The sequence below is a fragment of the Pipra filicauda genome, unplaced genomic scaffold, assembly GCF_003945595.2.
Source record: "Pipra filicauda isolate LSUMZ 115617 unplaced genomic scaffold, ASM394559v2 scaffold122_size2191957_pilon, whole genome shotgun sequence".
In the NCBI taxonomy this organism is placed as follows: Eukaryota; Metazoa; Chordata; class Aves; order Passeriformes; family Pipridae; genus Pipra; species Pipra filicauda.
The window spans coordinates 1,439,639-1,459,309 of NW_024103685.1; the positions used below are offsets into that span (position 1 = coordinate 1,439,639).

A 19,671-nucleotide genomic window follows, 5' to 3' on the forward strand; every position below is an offset into this window, starting at 1 on the left:
AAAAAACCCAATGCTGTTCACTTTTATTTCATCAGCAGCTTCTACTAAGTTTTTTCACTTTCTGGTTGAGATAGTCCAGCACGGCATAGGCATTTCATTTAGAGGTTCTCAAATGGAAACTTGTTATACCTGTCAAGTATGTAACTTTTTTGTGAGAAGACTACTAGAACATAAAATCGGAGGAATATATTTTGGGGATGTTTATGTAACAGTATATATTTACAGTGCACATTATAAAAACAAACTGTACAAACATCAGCTGCACAGGCACATATGCAGTAGATCTGACATTGTGTATCAATCTGCCTGCAGAGAGATATGATTTATAGCTTTAAATTCATGATTCAAGTGACATAAAATTTGGGTTTCCTGCATGTTAGTGTTTGACTTTTCTTTTAGATTCAGAAAGGCTCAAACACTTTTCAATCTCTGTTTCAATTATATTAAGACCAGGAATTCCACAGGCTAATTATTGTACCAGTGATAGTGTAACTGCAAGGTGTTAGCAAGGCTTGTTTGGAATACAAAAAAGCCTTCAGGGTTTGAATGAATTGAGACTTTAAATTATGCATGGATTTTTTCAGAATTCAAATTTGCTGACTTTTGATTTAATTCCATCTTATCTATTTTTATTAGAGTAGCTCACAGTAAACAAAGCCATGGCTAACTCTGAGTAGTCCAGTCCATAAACAAAGAGAAGATTTTTCTTTCATGCTTTATGGATCACATTCTAAATTATAAGTATAAACAAAGAGCAGGAGGAGGAGGAGGAAGAGATTTATTTGGAATCATCTGGTAGTGAATTTGATAAAGCTATCAGGGCAGATAGCTAACACACATTTTTTTTTCAAAACATAGATTCTCTACATTAAACAGATAACTTGCGATCATAGCTTTTTTTTTTTTTTTGCTCTCAATTTACCCACAGTTAGTACATAGTAATGGAGTTCCAGGTGTGCCCAGTTGGCAATTTAGAACACTTACATTAAAGTACTTGTCAGCACTAAATAAGCTGATAAATGCCTAGCTCATAGATCTGAAAATTTAATTGGTCTTGAAACAATACCAGAAAGGAGAATATCTTAGACTTTCATAGCAATCTGCTGTCAGCTTACTGCAAAATAACTGTATCTTTATCAACACTGAAAAGAAAGATACTAAAAATAGTGATTAATCCTCAGGGAAACCCATGTGGCAATGCAAATGGGAGACCTGCCCTTTCCTGAGCAGACTCAAGCTTGTCCTAAGACCTATTTTGATTGTACTTGTTGCAATTATGATCAATGGTTAATGTAACACTCCTTGTCTCTCAAAGAGTGACTAGAAGTTAAAACAGTCTTTGGACTAGAGCTACAATTGGTGTAATATCAAAAAGACCAACAAAGGAGGCAGCAGAATAACCTCAAGAACTTGTTTTTCTGTTGAATTGCTTGATCTATTTAACTTTTACAGAAGAAAGTTAAGAAGCAACCTGATTACACATCTGCATGAGAAGATATCTGAAAGTAGATGGTTTTGTAATTTCACAGGCAAAAAGCAGGGAAGAATGAGGGGTACTTGTAAATTAATCTGACAAACTGACTATGGAAACAGCATTTTAAGTGCTGAAAGTGAGGGAAATTTACCTTTTGAACAATGTTTCATGGGATATATTGGCTTCTCCATCATTTAAAGTATTTCCATGAAATTCTAGACTCACCAAAGTCAGCGGCAAAACTATCGGCAACTTCAAATAAAGCAAAAGGTTGAAGGGTCAGAATTTCAGCTGGAATTCAAGATCATTTATACTGCTAAAATGTTCATATTTATACAGACTAATAGCTTGCGGCAGAAATTAGCAGGCAGTATTACATGACTTGCCTTATTTAGCAGCCAGACTAAATGCTTAGAATGTTGTTTCTAAAAATCTGGAGTTGAGCGGCTTGTTTGCCCTTCGCTAGGTCTCTCTGAAGTACTCTACTAGTCTTCTGTAACATCACCAAGCCTAAATCATTCTACATGGAATGTTGCTACCCTTTGATGATTTACAACAGAAAGTACTGCAAGTTCTTTTCGCCATGAAGACACGCATAATTATTCAGAAACAAGCTTTCCCTGCTTATGGTTCAAGCTATCCAGTTGTGTGTGATATTGGTATCCGTAGTAGTAGAAATAGTTAGGAAATACTACATGAAAACTTACAGGGATTCAAAAATCAGGCAAAGCAGGTCCCATTTCCCTGTAATTGCTGTAAAAGCAACTGTTGCAGTCACAACTCAAAATAAAAATTTTCTTGGTCAAGAATTACAAACACAAAACATTTGAGAGGTTTCCTTTCAAAAGCAAATTTCTCTTTCCTTCTGTCAGATGGTAGTATCTCACTGAAATAAAATTACATACTCTCAATTTTTTTCTCCAAATCAAATTAAAATTTTATTTTTGGCACAGCAGAGAACAGTTTAGATGTAGCCTGGTATTCTACATGTGTGCCCTGTCGGATGTCTGGATAGATACCAGGGATTTAATCGTACTAAGGCACGTTAAGCCTTTCACCAAATATTCTGAAGTTACAGTACTAAGGAGCTACAGATGCTAAGAAAGTGATGTAATGATCTTGTGATATTTAGTCCATGCTTTAAGTGTGGTGGTATTATGAAAATAATGCAAAAAGATTTTTGGCTAGGTAGATGACAAATTACACAGCTTTACTCATTCAAATCACAATACTGTGATAGCTGATTGCAGAAGGATGCATGTTTATGGTTTAAGTTCCATCTTTTTTTTACACTCCAAAGTGTTTCTCAAAAGCCGGTATTAATTCCAGGAACAAAGGCTGGGATAGTAACAAAACCAAATGCCCACGTATGCAGAAAACCAAAATAGATACAAATCTAAGAAAAAAAAAAATCAAATGTTATTTGGAACCACATATGTGTATTTATTTCAGTATCATGACTAGATTTGGCCTACTGAGTACTTTGAGATTACCAGAGGCACTTTGTATTACTTCAGTTCAATGACATCAGGCTATATTTTGTCTCTAGGTGGCTAAAGCAATCACAACTTCACTAAAATCAGAAAACGCATTACAATGAAACAGAACCTAACACCCATTGCTTGGGGAGGTTTCTTGTGAAACAGCAGAACAACAGAAATAACCCTGATCTTTCATTGCCTACGGATAACAGAAGAAAAGGAAGAGCAATAAGGAGGAGAAATCCAGGTACCTCTTAAAGTGACAGGTACAGAAACACCAATACACTGGCTCCAGCATGGGAAACAGTGGCCTCTCAGACTAAAGGTTGCGCCATTTTTGCAGTAGAAAACCGTAATTTCCCCGGCACTCTTTCTTACCCTCCCCTATCATGGATGATGAAGGGATACAGCAAGCAAGTCACTGTACCTAATCTTCTCATCATGCTTTCTCTTCCTTACACGCGGAGCTATTCTGTAAAGGAGGCTATTCACTGGGTGAGGAGCACACCGGGAGGCACAGCGGGACACCGGGGCGAAGGCGCAGCGTCGAGCGCCCTGCCCGGCGCAGCGCGGGCGGCGGGGCAGCGGCTCCGCTCTGCCGAGAGCCGGGACGGCGTGTCCCGGGAAGGGCGCGCGGAGCTCCCGGCAGCGCGGGCCGCTGTTGCCACCTGCTGCCGGGAGCGGGGACCCAGAGCCGGCCGTGGCCGCGGCGGCTCGGCCGGGGAGGCGGAGGTCGCCGCGGGGTGGAGGGGGAGCCGTGCGGGAATGGACCGCTGGGGGAGAGCCCGCACGGCGGCCCAGGTAAGCAGAGCTCGGCGGATAAAAGTCAGCCTGTGCGTACGGTGTGTTTCCGTGTAGTTTCCAAGCATCTAACATCCTCAAAGGGCAGATTTGTATTTCCTGGTGGATTCCAAGTGGAACAGAAGGACGATAGTCGGTGTGACAACTAATAATGCAAGGTTGTACATGGTGCCTTAATGAGTTACAGCAGAAGAATACTGAAGGTAGCATTAGCCGGTCAAGATAAAGCAATCGGTTGTAGAAGATCTACAGCATTCCCTACTGAGGGAGTTCATGTCTAAATAGAAAAAACACTGTTAGTGCCCTATTACAGATCACTCAAGAAGCATCTTTATAATGACTTCTAAATAGTAAAGGTTGTAAGGCAATATGCAATGTAGAAAACGTAATAGCAGAAGGTTTAATATATTATTTTTTGAGCCATCATGCAGTCTAAATTTTAGGGTACTACAGTAAAAAAGCAACTCAAAGTAACTAGGCAGATTCACCAAAAGAGGCAAAGTTACACTTGATCTACTTTTGAATAATGTACAAAGAGTTGGTGACACCAAACCAGACTTTAACGAAATTTCTTTATAGGACTGGGGAAAAAAATTTTTAGAAGTAATACTGTAAAATTAGATTTTATAAGCAGGAATTACCTTAAAATGAGAAGATTGTTTCAAGGCTAAAAAAAAGATTGTAGGTCAGAAGGAAGCTTACAGACTCTTCTTTAGAGGCACAGAGAAAAAAAAAAGTCAACTGATAAAATTCAAAAGCACCACTTTTTCCCCCTTGTCTTTTCACATCCCCAGTATTCCTACTCCTCAAAACCACATATATAGTTAGGTATAAGAGCATAGAGGACACCTGTAAATAAAAGATATTATTTAAAATTGGAAATCAGCCAAAGAAAATAAAAAAGCAAAGTCTTGTAAGTTCAATGTAAATTGGGCAAGAACAAAAAGGTCTAAACCCTACTTGCCAAATGCATAAAGCTAGTAATGAAACTGCTTTGAAAGACATCAGACGTATGAAGCCTGACAGGAAACAGCTGAACATGCAGATAATCTGCCTGTAAAAAGAGCACAAAAGAAAGAGAATCAGAAAAGGTTAAACAAAGTATTTGTGATAGGATTCACAACCACAGGAAAGGTCAAAGAGGTTCTCAGACAAGTTCTATACTTCTCAACTCATATGTTTTGGACACTGTCTCAAATTGAAGACATTTCAGAACACACAACCCAAAACTTTAGGAGGATGCTGGAAACTACAAGCCAGAACAGCTTTTCTTAAACAATGTACAGATAAACCAATGTAATGGAAAAGCAAGGTAGCACATAATTTTGTAGCACTCACAAGTAACAAATAAATAGTGCTGCTTTAATGGAGTGCCTGCAAAGGCCCAGGTAAGAATGATCAGGTTGATACTGGTTTGTAAAAAACACACCTAAGGCTTCAGAAAAGTTTATGCTGTGATGGTATAAGAGGAAAGGTCTGCTTTGGTTAAAAAACAACAACAACAGCAAAACCAAACAACCAAAAAAGAAACAAACCAAACTTGCTCGAAAAAATAGTAAATCAATACAGAAATGAATTATTAGTTTTCAAAGTACAAATCTGTAGCAAAGAAGTCTTACTATGAACTCTGCAGGTTACTGTGCTGTTTAATGAATGTGAGGTGTTAATGTCTGCAGATAGTAACACCACTTTAAAGCTGACTACAAACACATACATGATGATGTGATACCTTGGCACAGACCTATGGTGCACATAGATCTTGAAAGCAGTGTGCAGAGCCAGTCACCTCATTGGCAAAGAGAAGAAAGTACCTGGATTGTAGACTAGTGACAAGGAAAAATCAAAAGAAAATACAATGTGTATGAAAGTTGTTCCAAATAAACTTTTCAACTTGAAGAAAGAGCTACTTTCAAAAACATTAAATAGAGACCTATAAAAATTACATAATGAGTGGGCATTGCCCACGCCTAGCTTTTTTATTTTTATTTTCAGATTACCTGCAGAGGACGTCAGGTACAAAGCTAGATAGATCTCCATTTGATCAAAGATAATATATACCTTTAATTGCTGTTTTAAAAAAGGAATGGTAAGAAAAATACAGATATAGGTACAGTGAATATAAAAAAAAAAAGAAAAAGAAAAAAGGGATTCATCTTGCAAGTTTTTTTAAATCCTCATTTCAAATACCTTGTGTTTAAATTAGATTAACAGCTATATACATGTAAGTGGCATTAATTTTCAAATACAAATTTTTTGTGTCTACAAACATATTCAAACCTAACACACACATGAATAAATCACAAGTGGATTGTTGTGGCAAGCAAACTTTTCTTCTAAACCTTTCGGTTTAAAAAAAAAAAAAAGGTGTTACTGCATTATTGGAAGGTCTTAGTCCATTAATAAGTGTTTCTTAATTTTAATAATGCTAAAACCTCTGTGTAGTTCAGCATATAAGAGTATGACCAGTGGAAAATATTTTTGCTATGGAAGAGAGACAAGGTGGTCTTTTTCTTCTCCCCCGCACCAGATTTTTACATGATACTAATACTAATAGCACACATTTTGTTGCTTTTATGCTTAGAATTCTGTAATCATCCCTCTTCTGAGTGAGTACACAGTACATAAATGAGAAATAACAGTACTGCTTTTTTTTTTGGGGGGGGAGAACAGAACTTTCCTGAAACTTTCCTCTCAAATTTTCAAAGTTAGATCTGACTTCCAAGAAAAAAATTAAACTGTTTCAATTGAAACAACAGACAAACAATGCAGTTACATTTTCTTACAAAACTTCTCTATTAAATTACATTCATATGTTCCTAACAACAACAAAATTTTTAATTATCCAAACTATCCAATGTGGGAGTAATTAGTTTCTGCTGATTCAAATATTGTGAAAAAACTCAATATAATTTTCTTCATTTAAAACCCAAAACTTAACTTCTTTAAAAAGCATTTTACATTACAGAAAAATGGTTTAATTTTATACATTTGTTTTTAAGTGTAAATTCCAAAGAGATATATTACATAAAGCTTTCAGTTTCTTTCTTGACAATAAGATTATTCCTGTCCTTCATTATCTTGATGTATTGCACATATATTAAAAGAAAATTATAACCATGACTGTATTTTCCCCTTAACAACTGCTGCTATTGCTTTATTGGCCTCTGGTCACTGTGAACTAAACTTCAGAAAATCTCAGAATATAGAAAGAAGACTTTAAATACTAAGGGCAAGCTTTCAGGGCCTTTACTCACAGCTCAGCGGTTTATGCCACATCCATTGGAAATCACACCTGACTCCAAGAACCTTTGTTGTCCTTCCCCCCTAACTGCATCTGGCAGGAGTGGCCAGACTAGGGCCTCAAACTCACTGCTCAATACAGAACATAGTGGGCATACTGACAGCATCAGAGCAACAAAAACATCTGCAGCAATACATATGTGTGGCACTCTAATTTAACTCTGGTCTGTCTTTTATAGAAGCAATTTTCTGTATTCCATTGTTTTCCTTACCAATAATTTCCCAATAGGAGCTTGTAAAGTAATTATAAGCAAATAAAACTCATAAGCATACAACCTAACAGCAGGCATAATGTAATGAATATGGGAGCATAAAGCCAAGAAGAAATAGAGGAACAAGACTGAGAATTATGGTGTGAAGTTTTGAGGAAGTGGTAGTTCACAAGACTGAAAAATGCAGAACCAAACCAATCTTTACTTGGAGATGTCTCAGAAGAATCTAAATAGATGTTGGAAAGGCTACTGGGGGGCAGCTTAAACCATATTCTTTTAAATTTTTGTTTGTCTGCATGCACAATATTTGATTAAGAAAAAAAAAAAGAAACATTTAGAGAATTTAAATTCTCTACTAATAAACCAGAAGTAACAGGTAAAGTTTCATACTTTATAATGAACCTGCACTGACTGCAATCACTCTATGGATTATTCATTTAATAAATAATGACAGACTTGCCATGTGACAGAAAAAAACCTTCTGTGTATCTTCCTACAGCCAACATTTTTTTCCATAACTTAAATGGACAGAAATAATGATTTTGGGAAATTCTAAAGCAATCTTAAAACTAGGATTCCTTTCTAGTATAACGGTGGCCTAAAAACTTGATCTAATCTTCTATTGTTTTGTTCCTATAACTTGTTTAAACCGTAAAATGTAATTTGGGAAGATACTGAAATATTTGTCAAGAATGGGTATAATGACATTCAAATGATTGTGCTTACGCACATATATTGTTGTTAGGATAAATAATGCTCAGATCACCCCTGGACTTTCCATAAAATAAACTAATCTTGAGTCTTATTTTCCAGATATTGAGTCATTCTTTCTGGATTGCTTTCCATGTAGAGCATCTCATGAACCTAGACTACATGACAATTCAATGCGGGAATAATTCCTGCACAGAACACTGAAATAATGCAGCGTAAGAGACATTTTATCATCTTTCTCAAGTGAAATCGTTTAGTTAAACCTTTGACAAAGTCTATTCTTGCTCATCATTTCTATGTGTCAGTGTGAGCTGTCAAGTAAGAAAACAAAACCAAGACTTTCTCATGTTCTTTTGTCACTAATAGCTAAATACTAAAGAATAAACATTTATTTTTCTTACTAACATTTAAAGTATGTTCACTTCCTGCACATCTGTCTTGAATTCAGGGCAGAAGATACCTTTACTGTTCAAAGTTGTACTGCTGTATGCAGAACAAACTTTGCCACAGACACAACTTCCAGTAAAATAATCTCTAATCCCAATTACAGTGTTAGTCTTTACCAGCTGTTAGGTCAATATGCCTACACTTTGTTCCCTACTACTATGTTCCCTATTACATTCTTATATATAATCTCCTTTTCTAGTACCACTGACCAACGAGTTGAGGGTTGTAATAAAAAGCCTTCCTTTCCTCCCTCCCCCCACCACAGTTATTAGAGTGGGACAGGTAGCTCCATCAAATTCTGCAGATTACCAGTATCTCAGAGAGGGGGGGAAAAATTACTTATTAAATAAGGATATGAGAAGGTGGTCCAAAATTCAGAGGCAGAAATCTTCAAACTATTTCCAACAGAGCCAGGGCAATCACAATGTGGTATGCAAAACCCTACAGAAATATAGTTAGAGTATTGCAGCAATACAATGCCTGAAATGACAAACCCTGTTAAAAGAAACTTTCTGAACTGGAAACGTTTACAGACAACTTCAAAAGACAGAGAAATGCATATGTCATTTTTGACAGACTTTTACTTTCAACATTTGCAAGGCATGCTCAGAATTAAGATGATGATTTTGGTGAAGCAGAGCTTAATTTCCATATAGGAAATAACTCCTAGATACAAATCTCAATGTGTAATAAATGTAATATCTAGCTGCCTGAAATGCAAAATTTGGTTTTTTTCTTGGCTGACATCTTCGGTTTCATTTTTTCCTTCTATTTTTACACACACAGAGAAGAAGTTTTTGCTATTCTTACAGCACTTAATGAGAGCTGTAAACACGGAGGAGAATAAACTGTATAAGCAAGGGGACTGGAAAAGTTCCTGACAGTCCTATTTTCTGCAAAATAGTTACAATTTCAAACAGTTGTTCCATTTCAAGTGCTGACAGACAACTTGAACAAAAAGAGATATCTTATTTACAAGACATGGTCCCTAAACACAGACACAGGCTTAACATGTATTTATATTTTACTATATAGGATGTTCATCATAGATTGCTCTAAGAAATTAACTGGAATCTTTTTGGACCTCTAATTTATGCATAATTGCATCTCTGAAATATTATGAAAAAACCTAAAAGATTAATGTTAAAACTCAAGTCTTTTCTCTAAGAAGAAAATCTGAACTATAAAGGAAAAATATGAAAGAAGTGCTTGTTTGGCATTTCTCAAACTTTGGCCATATCATGCAGCCAAATACAGCAATATCTCCAGTGGGAATACAATACTGGATAAAGGATATTTGCGGTACAGTGAAAATACAAAAGCAAGCAAAACGCCTGGATAAAGTGTTTTGCACAGTTGATAGATGACTGCAAAAAAATATGCATCAGTAAAACCTTGTGTGAAATCAGAGAAACCACGAAGACTCATTTTTGTACTAATAACATAGAAATAGCACTGCGACTAAAGAGACCAACATTTCTTACAGTTCTAGCCTTTACTGCATAAAGTGGGAGTTCTGTTAGCAATTAGAATCTACTAAAAAAAAACAACCCATAACAACAAAAATTAATCTACCCTACCTTAAAGCACTACTAGAAGACATACTAGAGTTCAGAAAAAATGTGCTCTGATTATTACTTCTTTCACACTTTAAAAATATTTTAAGAGCAGACAGGGTCTGGGAGTTTGTCTTACTAAACCTATTTTCAAAGCAGGAAGCAGACAAATGAAATTCTACAAGCAGACACTTAAAAAGGATATCATTGAAGAAATCTATTTAGGATGTATTTCAATATTATGAGATATTTCATGAAATGCCATCTGATCACACATGCATGAAGAAGTAGCTGAGTGTTCAAGATTAGTTAAGAAAATATCTTAAATGATGCACATGTTCAAGATTTCAAAACAGTCTTTCATCAAGGATTATTTCTTACAGACAATAGTTCGTCATTGTTTTGTATCTTAAAAAGCAAATAAAAATACACCAAAACCACTAACCAAACAACAGAAAATTTACAGAACATTAAATCAACATTTGACCAGGTCTCAACTTAAAATTTTAAGATCTTCATCTAAACACAATACGATTTAAAACTTGAAATCCTAAATTTATTAGGTGAATTAGTACCCAGCAAAATTTGTTTCCCTTCTGTTCATGTACCATTTTAAAATATTTCTAAAGAACTAGAAAAAAACCCTCACAATAACACACAAACCAAGAAATGGAATATCACACTGCATTGAAAGTTTCTCTCTCTTCTGGATTTTTTTCTGGCCAGTAAAAACAAACAAACAAACAAACAACAGAAAACCAACAAAACCAAAACCCAGTTCTTCTGCAACTTGCATGAACAGTGCAGACCAGAGATATGCTTTGTGTTTAATATAGAGAATATTTATAAGACAGCCCATAAAGAAAGTTGCTTAGTGCCACAAATTGGGGGTGTCTGGAGGGGGGCAGGGAGAAGTTTCATTTGACTGCATTTCAAATTTATGAAAAACCATTGCTTGTACTGTACTGAGTGAGATGTGTGTAAATGTACATGTCCCTATACATTAAGGATGGCAAAAACTAAAGACCACTACTAAAACCCTGGGTCATGGGACAAACAACATTTATTCCTTTTTTTCTGTAGTCATTTTCATACAACTGAAATATTAGTGTATAAACACGCAAGTATATCAACTGATTTTTTTTGCTAGCAGAGGCACTCTTTATCATTATCTGAATTTTTGATAGCACCTTCTTGTTAGTAGATTTGAACTGCAGCAGACAAACCAATACGCTGTAACACTCAAAAACATGTAAAACCTTTTTAACAAGGAAGTAAAAATAGCGCCCACATAAAGGTATAGGTTCAATCACTTGGGATTGTGATACTATAATTTCTGCATGGGCTCTATAGTTAGATCACTCAGAGGGCTCTGCATGGAGTGACTGATGCCAGAAACACTTTTTGGTGAGATCTCTATTTTCCTTGCCCCCACCACGCAAATTTCTTTCCTGCTCCTCATCACTTTTCCTCCATGCCTATTTTATGGTCTTTAAAAAAAAAAATTTAGCACCAGGATCTTCCAATCATTTCCCCAAATTCTGCCACCAGACAAAAGTTTTCTCATGTTTGTTCAATCACTTCTGCACAGCAAGGGAATAAGAGAATTATTAAATTCCCCTTTGCAAAGACTTTTGGTTTTAGAAAACAGCTATTGAAAGAGGAACATACAAAATCTGCACACAGCTCTTAGATGATCATGTGTGCTTAATACTGTAATAGGATAAAGGTTAAGCATAATATTGTTTGACCCCTTCAACTACTGACATTCATGCCATGTTATTGTTAGTGTTGCATGTTAAGCAAGCAAATTTTCAATGAACTTGTGTTGGCTTTACCACAGACACAGATGTTAGGCGGACTCCTTTTTTTCATAAGGTTTTCATTATTAACTGAAACCGAGCTGAATATTTGACTGAAGGAAAGGACCATATCATTGTTTTCAGATTTTGCTCTATGACTTAACTGAACTACATCTGCCAGCTTTGGAAATACCAAGTACTTCTTGGCGCCAGTACTGGCGCCTTGCTCTATGACTACCATCTTAAGTGCTTCAGCTTGAGGAAGTCTAGTAACCATCAAAACAGTTTAATAAAAACTTAAAACTGTGATTAAGAGTTACTCACTAGCTGACAGAGTGCTCTCAAATTTACTCTATTTATGAATAATTTCACAAAATAAGCAAATCACAGTAAACTGAACGCATGGCTGTAAATATGTTGCCTAGAAAGTTCACAAGATGTTTTTGTGATTTATGAAGTCTGTGTTATACTTGAAACCACATTTATTTAATAGATAGGCTGGCACTTCACAGGATAATTCAATCTGCTTCAAATCTATCCAAAGCCTATGGGAAACATAAGGGATGCTCTGAATATAAATGCAATTCCACTTTTCACCTTTTTGCACTACTGTCTCTTAGCATAAATGTGAAAACTATTACACTCCCCCAAAAGATCTTGCTTAATAAAAAATGTTGTTGAAGATGAAAGAACTCCACAGTTTGTGCTAGACTAAATATAGAAACTATTTTATAAAGCAAATAAATTAAACATTATAATTCAGTTTTCTGGATATGTCCCAAGGCTATCTGAATTAAAATAAGCAACATATCACTCTTTCTTCCTCAGAAAGACCAAAATTCAAAGTGTCTATGTTATATACCACTTATATAACTGATGCTGAAAGGAGAAAATAAATGTCAGAGAAAACTGTTTTCAGAAAAAAAATGAGTGTATAAAAGGCCTCATATTAATTTATTTTACATATCAAAAGATATAAATAATTACCACTTCCAGATTATCAATTATGTGATCTGAGAATTAGCAATAGTTATTTCACTTACCATGCTGAATGTCCCTCATGTCTAAATGAAGGCTAGACATTAATATTCCAACAGCTTGAGATCTTTTGTTACTTAACAACTTGACAACCTGCCAAAAGAAACCCAACTATTATCACCGATCTGCAGAAAAATGTACAAGATATTTTGCATTACTAACAACAAATTCAAGAAACAGTACTTTGTAATATACAAATCTAAAAATGAGGAATTTTATTGTTTTTAAAGTTTTCTTCTGCTGTATAATAACTCATTAAAGGTGTAAGTAACTGTATCACTTAGCTGAATTTAATCCTAAAGTGTCACTATAAAGGTTCCCTTAGTCTTCCTCCTTCATTAGAACACACACTTTCAACTTCACACTGATGTTACTAAGTGTATGAAACACACTGTCAAATAAAAAAAATTCCAACTGTGTCTATCTTAGAATTGCTTTGGTTTCCAAAACCACACAATGATTTCCATCTTTGATGTAAGTTAAAACTGTGAGAATTTGTATTTTATTTGAATGTTTGACGTAGTAGGCGCCAATATGAATTTTATTTAAAAATCAAAATAACCACGTACACATTGGGGTTTTCTTTGATCACTTAAAGTAATATAAAAGGTCATAAAGCTTATTTGTTTCCAAATTAAAAAAATACAAAACAATCAAGCCATCAAAAGGTCTTGCTCTAGGGAGTTAAAATCAACAATCAAAATAGACTTTTGTACATGTTGGTTTTGCAAGCGTAAAAGCAATAATTAATTCACAGACTGTCTTCCATACAGCTCTAAGCTGTTTGAATTAAACTTGATGTAAATTTTATATCATTGTTGATAAGCAAGTAATGCCAGAAAAGGGCTCTTATCTGTAAAATGACGTGATTCAAGATGAAGTACTTTTCAATGTATGGATACAACCATTACGTAGAAGGAAGAGGTTAATATTTAATCTACTTGGGTGCTGAGTTTAACACCATACTAAATACACTGAAGAAAACCTTTGTGAGTAACTTGGAGGAAAAAAGAAAAGCCAGACAATTAGAACTGTAAGTTCAAGTTCTTTTTTATTGCAGTCAGGAAGCACACACATACTTTTTCAAGTTACACAGTTTCTATCTTAGCATCAACAGGCTGCATTATCTACAGTCCCACTGACAGAATTATTTAGAAATAATTAGTAGAAAGAGATTAAGAAAAGTAGAATTAATTTATCCAGAGTAAAGAATTGTCATGATCCAATTCACGTCTTAAAAAAACAGAAGACTGCCTAGAAGATATTTGCCCTGTGATTCACTGATTCATTGCCAGCTTTGATTCACTTAAATTTTTAGACACAGGTTTGTACACTGATGTTCGAGCAGTAGAAGAGAAGAAAAAGCCTGACCCAGAACCATGCCCCTGGAGTTGCTTGGGAAAGGAAACTTGAGAAACTCACAGTTCTTACAGTATAGGTTTTCTGAGGATTTGGTTAGCTGGCCAATTGTTTTATTTTAGTTTTTCCTCTCTTAAACCTTCATAACCATTGATTATGAAGATATTTCATCTCTTTTCCTCATACATGCCAAACTAGCTACAGTGAAGTGAAAATACAGCTGTAGAAGCCCAGGAGATAAGGGGTATATTTCTCAAACACCAATAGCTGGATAGCTGTGTGTGGTAATAACACCCTGTGAGAAGTAACAGGATGTGGCTAGAGAAGGGAACCATACGGAGGTAGGGCACCAGTTTTCTGGAACAAACGTCCTTGTTCTGGCTCCTGGAGATAAGCACAACGCAGTACAGCGAAAACACAAGAATGAGGTCAAGGAAAGGGCATGAACCAAAAAGCCGAACCAGTAGTGGGAGATCAAAATGACCAAAGACCCTAGAAACCCTTTGACCCATTTCCAGAAAGGTCTAGAAGGATGCACTGTGTATGATAACTAATTTGCATAGAAAGCAAGAAACTTATCTTTAGAGCAGGGAAAACTTATCTATAAATAGGTACACCCACAAAGCTCAGATGCACGTGCCTCAGGAGCCCGGATACCCCGTTATCGGGGTGGACACTGGAGCAAGAACTGGTGATCTTTCTTTCTTCCTCTTTCTCTCTCTTTAATCTCTCTCAGTCTCTTCTCTTTCACCCTACCCCTTTATTCAAAACCCATCACTGTGCTTATACTAAAAATAAGGGACAAACATACCACTTTCAATGACAAGTGTGTAATTTACTAATAAAACTTCATAAACTTTTGCAGACCTACTGACTTTTGTAATTCCTTTTTGACCACCAGCATCTGTGCACCTGCATGTTGCCTTCCCTTTTGGGGTGGAATGCCACAACAGTAAAACTACCGCTCATTAACTGAAAATTATAACATTAGAAAAAAAGTGTGTCATAACTGATGTTAACAAGATTAAAGACCTAAATTCAAGTCATAGCTATTGACACCATCTGTCAGAAATTAACAAGAAATTCCTACGCAATTGTCTAATCCATGTAATATGCTATTAGGAATTTAAAATTGAAGTTGAATGGACTGATATAGGATAGGATAGTCATATTTTTCTGAATTCAAAGAGGAAACTAACGTAATTCAGAAAAATATAATCAGGATATCCTGCACTAGCCTTCTAATAGGCTATCATCCCTCTAAATGTTTTTTAAATGGAACATAAATTTCATTTAAGCCTGGAACTCAGATAAAGCTGGGTCAAAGATTATGAGATTTTTTTGTTGTAAAAAGAAGGTGCTATCGGTTTACTTTTTGCAGTTATAAAAGTTTACAAAATAAAGTAGATCTTGGGTAGCAAGGTAGGGATCAGATCTTCCTAACCACTACATTACAAAGTATGTCTTTATTAACAATGAAACAAGTATCTTGTATTCTAGCAGGAAAAGAAAAGTGCATACAAAATTTACAAAAACCAGAATCTCTTTAACTGGTGCTGCTACCAAACCATACCTGCAGAAAAGGCAGAGCAACACAAAGAAACAATGAGGTATTTTACATAACAAAAGTTCAAAAACCAAAAACTTCTCATTAAAGCTGTATACTCAAACAACACCAAAAAAAATGAAGTCAGTATGGAAGGTGTTGGGGAAACTGTTGATACTAGCTCTCATCCTTATTGCTCGTCTGAAACATCTCATATTAATAGTATAACTTAAGCTTGATGGTGTCAACATAAAAGGAGAGTCCTTTGTTGCCTTTATTTTGAACAAGAAAACTATCCCAAAGCTGACAAACAAAGTGAATTAAAAATCAAACGCAAATCCATTGCAAAAGTCCCACAAACTAGCAAGAGCTCATCTGGAGTGTCTATATTTCTTGTCACTCATATTCTGCAAAAACAAAGTAGAAATGGAACTGATGTTGTCCAGGAATAAAACAAATCAAAAGAAGAAAACTGAGAATAGAATAGCTTTATCAAGTGGTCTTCCCCAAAACAATGTTGCAACTGCATTCAGGTGTGAACCTACCTAGGACCAAACTTCCTTTCCAAAGGAAGCAGAACTACACTATTCTCTCTTGGAAACCCGAAGAGCAAGAATGAGCTAGAGCCTGTTCTTGGGAATTTCCCACTTCTCATGGTGTCAGCACCCACACACTATTATGTTCACTTCAAATTGTGAAATTACAGTTTCTCTCCCCCATCAGCAAACTAAAGCTCAGACAGTAACCAAGATCAGGTCTACAAATGAAACAAGGAGACCACAACTAGAGAAAAAAGAATCAAATACATTGACTATGCTGTTATAATGCAGGCTAGAACATGATTCCTGTTCATGCTCTTGGACCAGATTTCGTGATCTAGTAAATCCCTTCAAGTTCTCTGCTCTAAAAGGAATCTGGTTTAAAAGTTAGCAGGAAAAATAAGCTGCTTTTTCTGAAAGTGAGCTGATGGACAGGAGAAATTATTTTCTGAGTGTCACATTTTGCCAGTGATCAGAAGGAAAATAAAACAAAAACAAACAAACAAACCCCAAACAAACCCACAAAAACCCCAACAACCAACCAACCAACCAAAAAAAAGAAGTGCCCCCCTGAAGAATAGGTTACTTTGCTACAAAAATTCTGAACCACAACAATATCTAAAGAGCTCCAAAGAGCATGACTGTCAGGTGAATGGAAAAAGAACAGCAACAGATAGAGTTTTTACATAGCAGTTACTAGTTTTGTCTGGTTTTCTTTTTAAATCTAGGGTTTATTGCAACTTTTATACTAATCTCTAATATGCAGTTCATTCCCATTTCAGTCAATTGCATGAATACTGTAGTTTGCACCAATAAAATGGTTGTAACAATACAACACTAATTCAGAAAATATGAATATTAGCATAAATGCCTAAAGCAATTCCCACATTTAAAAATAAAACAAAATGAATCAGCTGCATAGTCTGGGCCTGCAGGCTGCAGACGAGTGACGCCATTTAAAGGCAGAACAACAAAAGTTTGATAAATCCAATCTCTACAAGATCTAAAGCCTCAGACACAATACATAGCTCCCTTTTAGACTGGATTCTGGAACTCTGCTTTAAACAAATAAAAAAAAATAAATTAAAAGGAAGCTAGAGATATTATCTGCAGCTTGAAGTCTAGGACAAACTTTCTAATTGTTTAGTAGTCCTCATTGTTGAGCAGTAAACAAACTACATGCCAAATTTGTTCCCAATTGTTTAACACAAGCAAATACAGTGAAAGAGATATTTAGTAAAAGGTAATGCAAGACACATGTTTGATGAGAACCCTGAAGCAAAATTATGAAGACTCTCTTTCCCTGTAATAATATTTAGCTAATGCATGGAATTTTGCAATGATTTTTGCTTTCTATTTCTGGCTTTGACTGCCAGCATTAAGCAAAATTATCCCAAAGCTCTCACTGGTTAAGAAAAACTACTGCATATTATGAGAAGGCACATGCAGGAAAACCTACTTTACAAAGGCCTATTGGTTGTAACTGTTGCAGAGAGGACAAAGAAACCCCAAAGTTCCAAATAATGTTAAGAGACAGGATCAGGGCAGTAATGAAGTCTCCTTCTCAATACATATTGTGACAACAAGTCTTTTCTGCAGACTCAAGTGTATTTCAGGTTTAAAATGGGCAATCACAGAACTAGACCCATCACATCTTTCCAATGTATATCCTTGACTTCTTACAGGTAAAACAGAATATTATACTCTTACAGATGGAGGGGGGGTTGTGTGTGTGGTGGGTTTTTGTTAACATTTGTTTAACTTTTTTTTAAAGATAAAGCATGAAATAACTTCTGGCTAGTCATGGCAATTGTGAGAGGGACTATTTCAAGTAGTGGGGTCACTTTTGTACAATGGAAGATGAAACACTTTTCCTTAATACCTACAAAAAACCCAAAGCCCCAAAACCAACACCCAGTCCTGGCTGTCAGACAATATATTCACGCTGATGGCACATAATGATTTAACTGAACTAAAAATTTACCACAAAATATCAACAATAAAACATAATTTCATCACCTCTCTGTTTGCTACCCTAAACAAAACTCTGCAAATCCCCCCTGCAAACTAGCTCGTTTCTTTTCCCACTAAAGATTCTCATAATCTATAAGGCAATACCTAAAGTTTCAAAATTCTCTTTGTCATATAATTCTAGATGCAAGTTGTTGACATGTTATGCAAATTATTGCAGTCAAGCAGCCGTGTCTGCAACTTTATCCTTGAGGGTAAAGATTAAACATAATATTTACTTTTCATTCATTTTCTCAATTATTCTACTGTGCTATTTCATAAATAGAGCTTTTACCAATGTGGATGAGAAACAGTTCATGCCCTTTGGTTCTGCTTTATCACTAAAATAGCATTGCTTGAAATAATTATCATAAAACTATTATTGTAGAAGTAATCTTTTACTAAGAGATATCTGCCCCAGCTAATATGTGTTATTTATGAAGTTAGGTGAAAAAAATACTTAGATTGCTTAGATTCAGATATACACTATTAAGTTAGATAAGTATTGTGTTCCTCAACAGGAGGCTGAGCAGTGGTAAAATCTCCCTTAATAAAAAATAAGAACACAAACTTTAAGAACTGGAATAGGTGATAAAGCTAAAAAACCCAAGGTTTAAATCCTTTGGTTTAAAAATAGCTCACAAGTATTTTATTTTTCCATAACTAAAGCTCCTTTTTGAGCATTTAGTTCGTTGTTATGTATCTCAGTTATAGCTGTTTCTTCTTGCATCAGCTAAAGGACCAGAATACGAAAATTTGCATATTTTTACATTTTATGCTTGTAACTGTCAAAATGTCTCTGTGGGTTAGCAATGCAAATGCATGTTCAAATGCTGTAATAGAAATGCTATAAAAAACCAAAACAAAACCCAAAAAAAGCTAAATTTTCTTAGAAACTGTATAAAACCCAGAATTTTTATGCATAGTCTGAAATGCACTCAGTAGGCAATTTTTGCAGCCTTACTGCTTTGAATAATTTTGTCACTGTGTACTCAAATTAGGCATGCAATTGCACACATTTTTTGAAAATTCTTGCAAAACCTATTGCATACCCAGACACATCTGAAATCAATAGTCTTAATTAATATACAAAAAGTTAGCTTGTCAATTCAGGGAGACAGACATGGGGGGAGTGTGTTTAAGAACGGGTAAAGAATGCAAAAAAAAAGTTCCTAAAACAAAAAAACTCCCAAAGAAAGGTGAGAATTACTATGTCTAGTAGGAGAGATCAACAACAAACAAACAAAAAAACCAATGTTGTAAAAGTTCTAGTGTTCCCAGTCTTAAAGGTGGACATACGGTTACAGTCAAAAGTATGGTAATATTCAGTGGACCAACTCTGAATAATCTAACAACATTTTGTGCTTGCCGTTTCACAGAATACACTGAGTTGGA

The 19,671-nt window shown here is 35.5% G+C and overlaps 2 protein-coding genes across 7 annotated transcripts in view; both read right to left on the bottom strand.

The window, feature by feature from the left end:
• The window catches only part of FMN2 (formin 2), a 159,693-nt gene that overhangs the window by 78,548 nt on the left and 61,474 nt on the right, over positions 1 to 19,671 (bottom strand). For all 5 annotated transcript variants that reach the window (XM_039388766.1, XM_039388773.1, XM_039388771.1 and 2 more), the window contains one exon: positions 12,828 to 12,915. In XM_039388766.1, coding sequence (XP_039244700.1) covers positions 12,828 to 12,915 — 88 coding nt within the window. The remainder of the gene's footprint in view (positions 1 to 12,827; positions 12,916 to 19,671) is intronic.
• LOC120324745 lies at positions 1,125 to 4,431 on the bottom strand. 2 transcript variants are annotated; one of them, XM_039388785.1, is made up of 2 exons: positions 3,383 to 4,127; positions 1,125 to 1,726 (listed from the first exon to the last, which is right to left on the bottom strand). In XM_039388785.1, the coding sequence occupies exons 1-2, from the start codon at positions 3,964 to 3,966 to the stop codon at positions 1,717 to 1,719; spliced, it is 594 nt and encodes a 197-aa protein (XP_039244719.1). In that variant the 5' UTR covers positions 3,967 to 4,127; the 3' UTR covers positions 1,125 to 1,716. The 2 variants fall into 2 exon arrangements, with proteins under 2 accessions (XP_039244719.1, XP_039244717.1); XM_039388783.1 differs by lacking the exon at positions 1,125 to 1,726 and adding an exon at positions 4,398 to 4,431 and having other exon boundaries at positions 2,934 to 4,033.

What these genes read in the sequence shown, in the direction of transcription:
- LOC120324745 (XM_039388783.1), bottom strand. Translation starts at nt 3,966, where the DNA reads ATGCTACCTTCAGTATTCTTCTGCTGTAACTCATTAAGGCACCATGTA.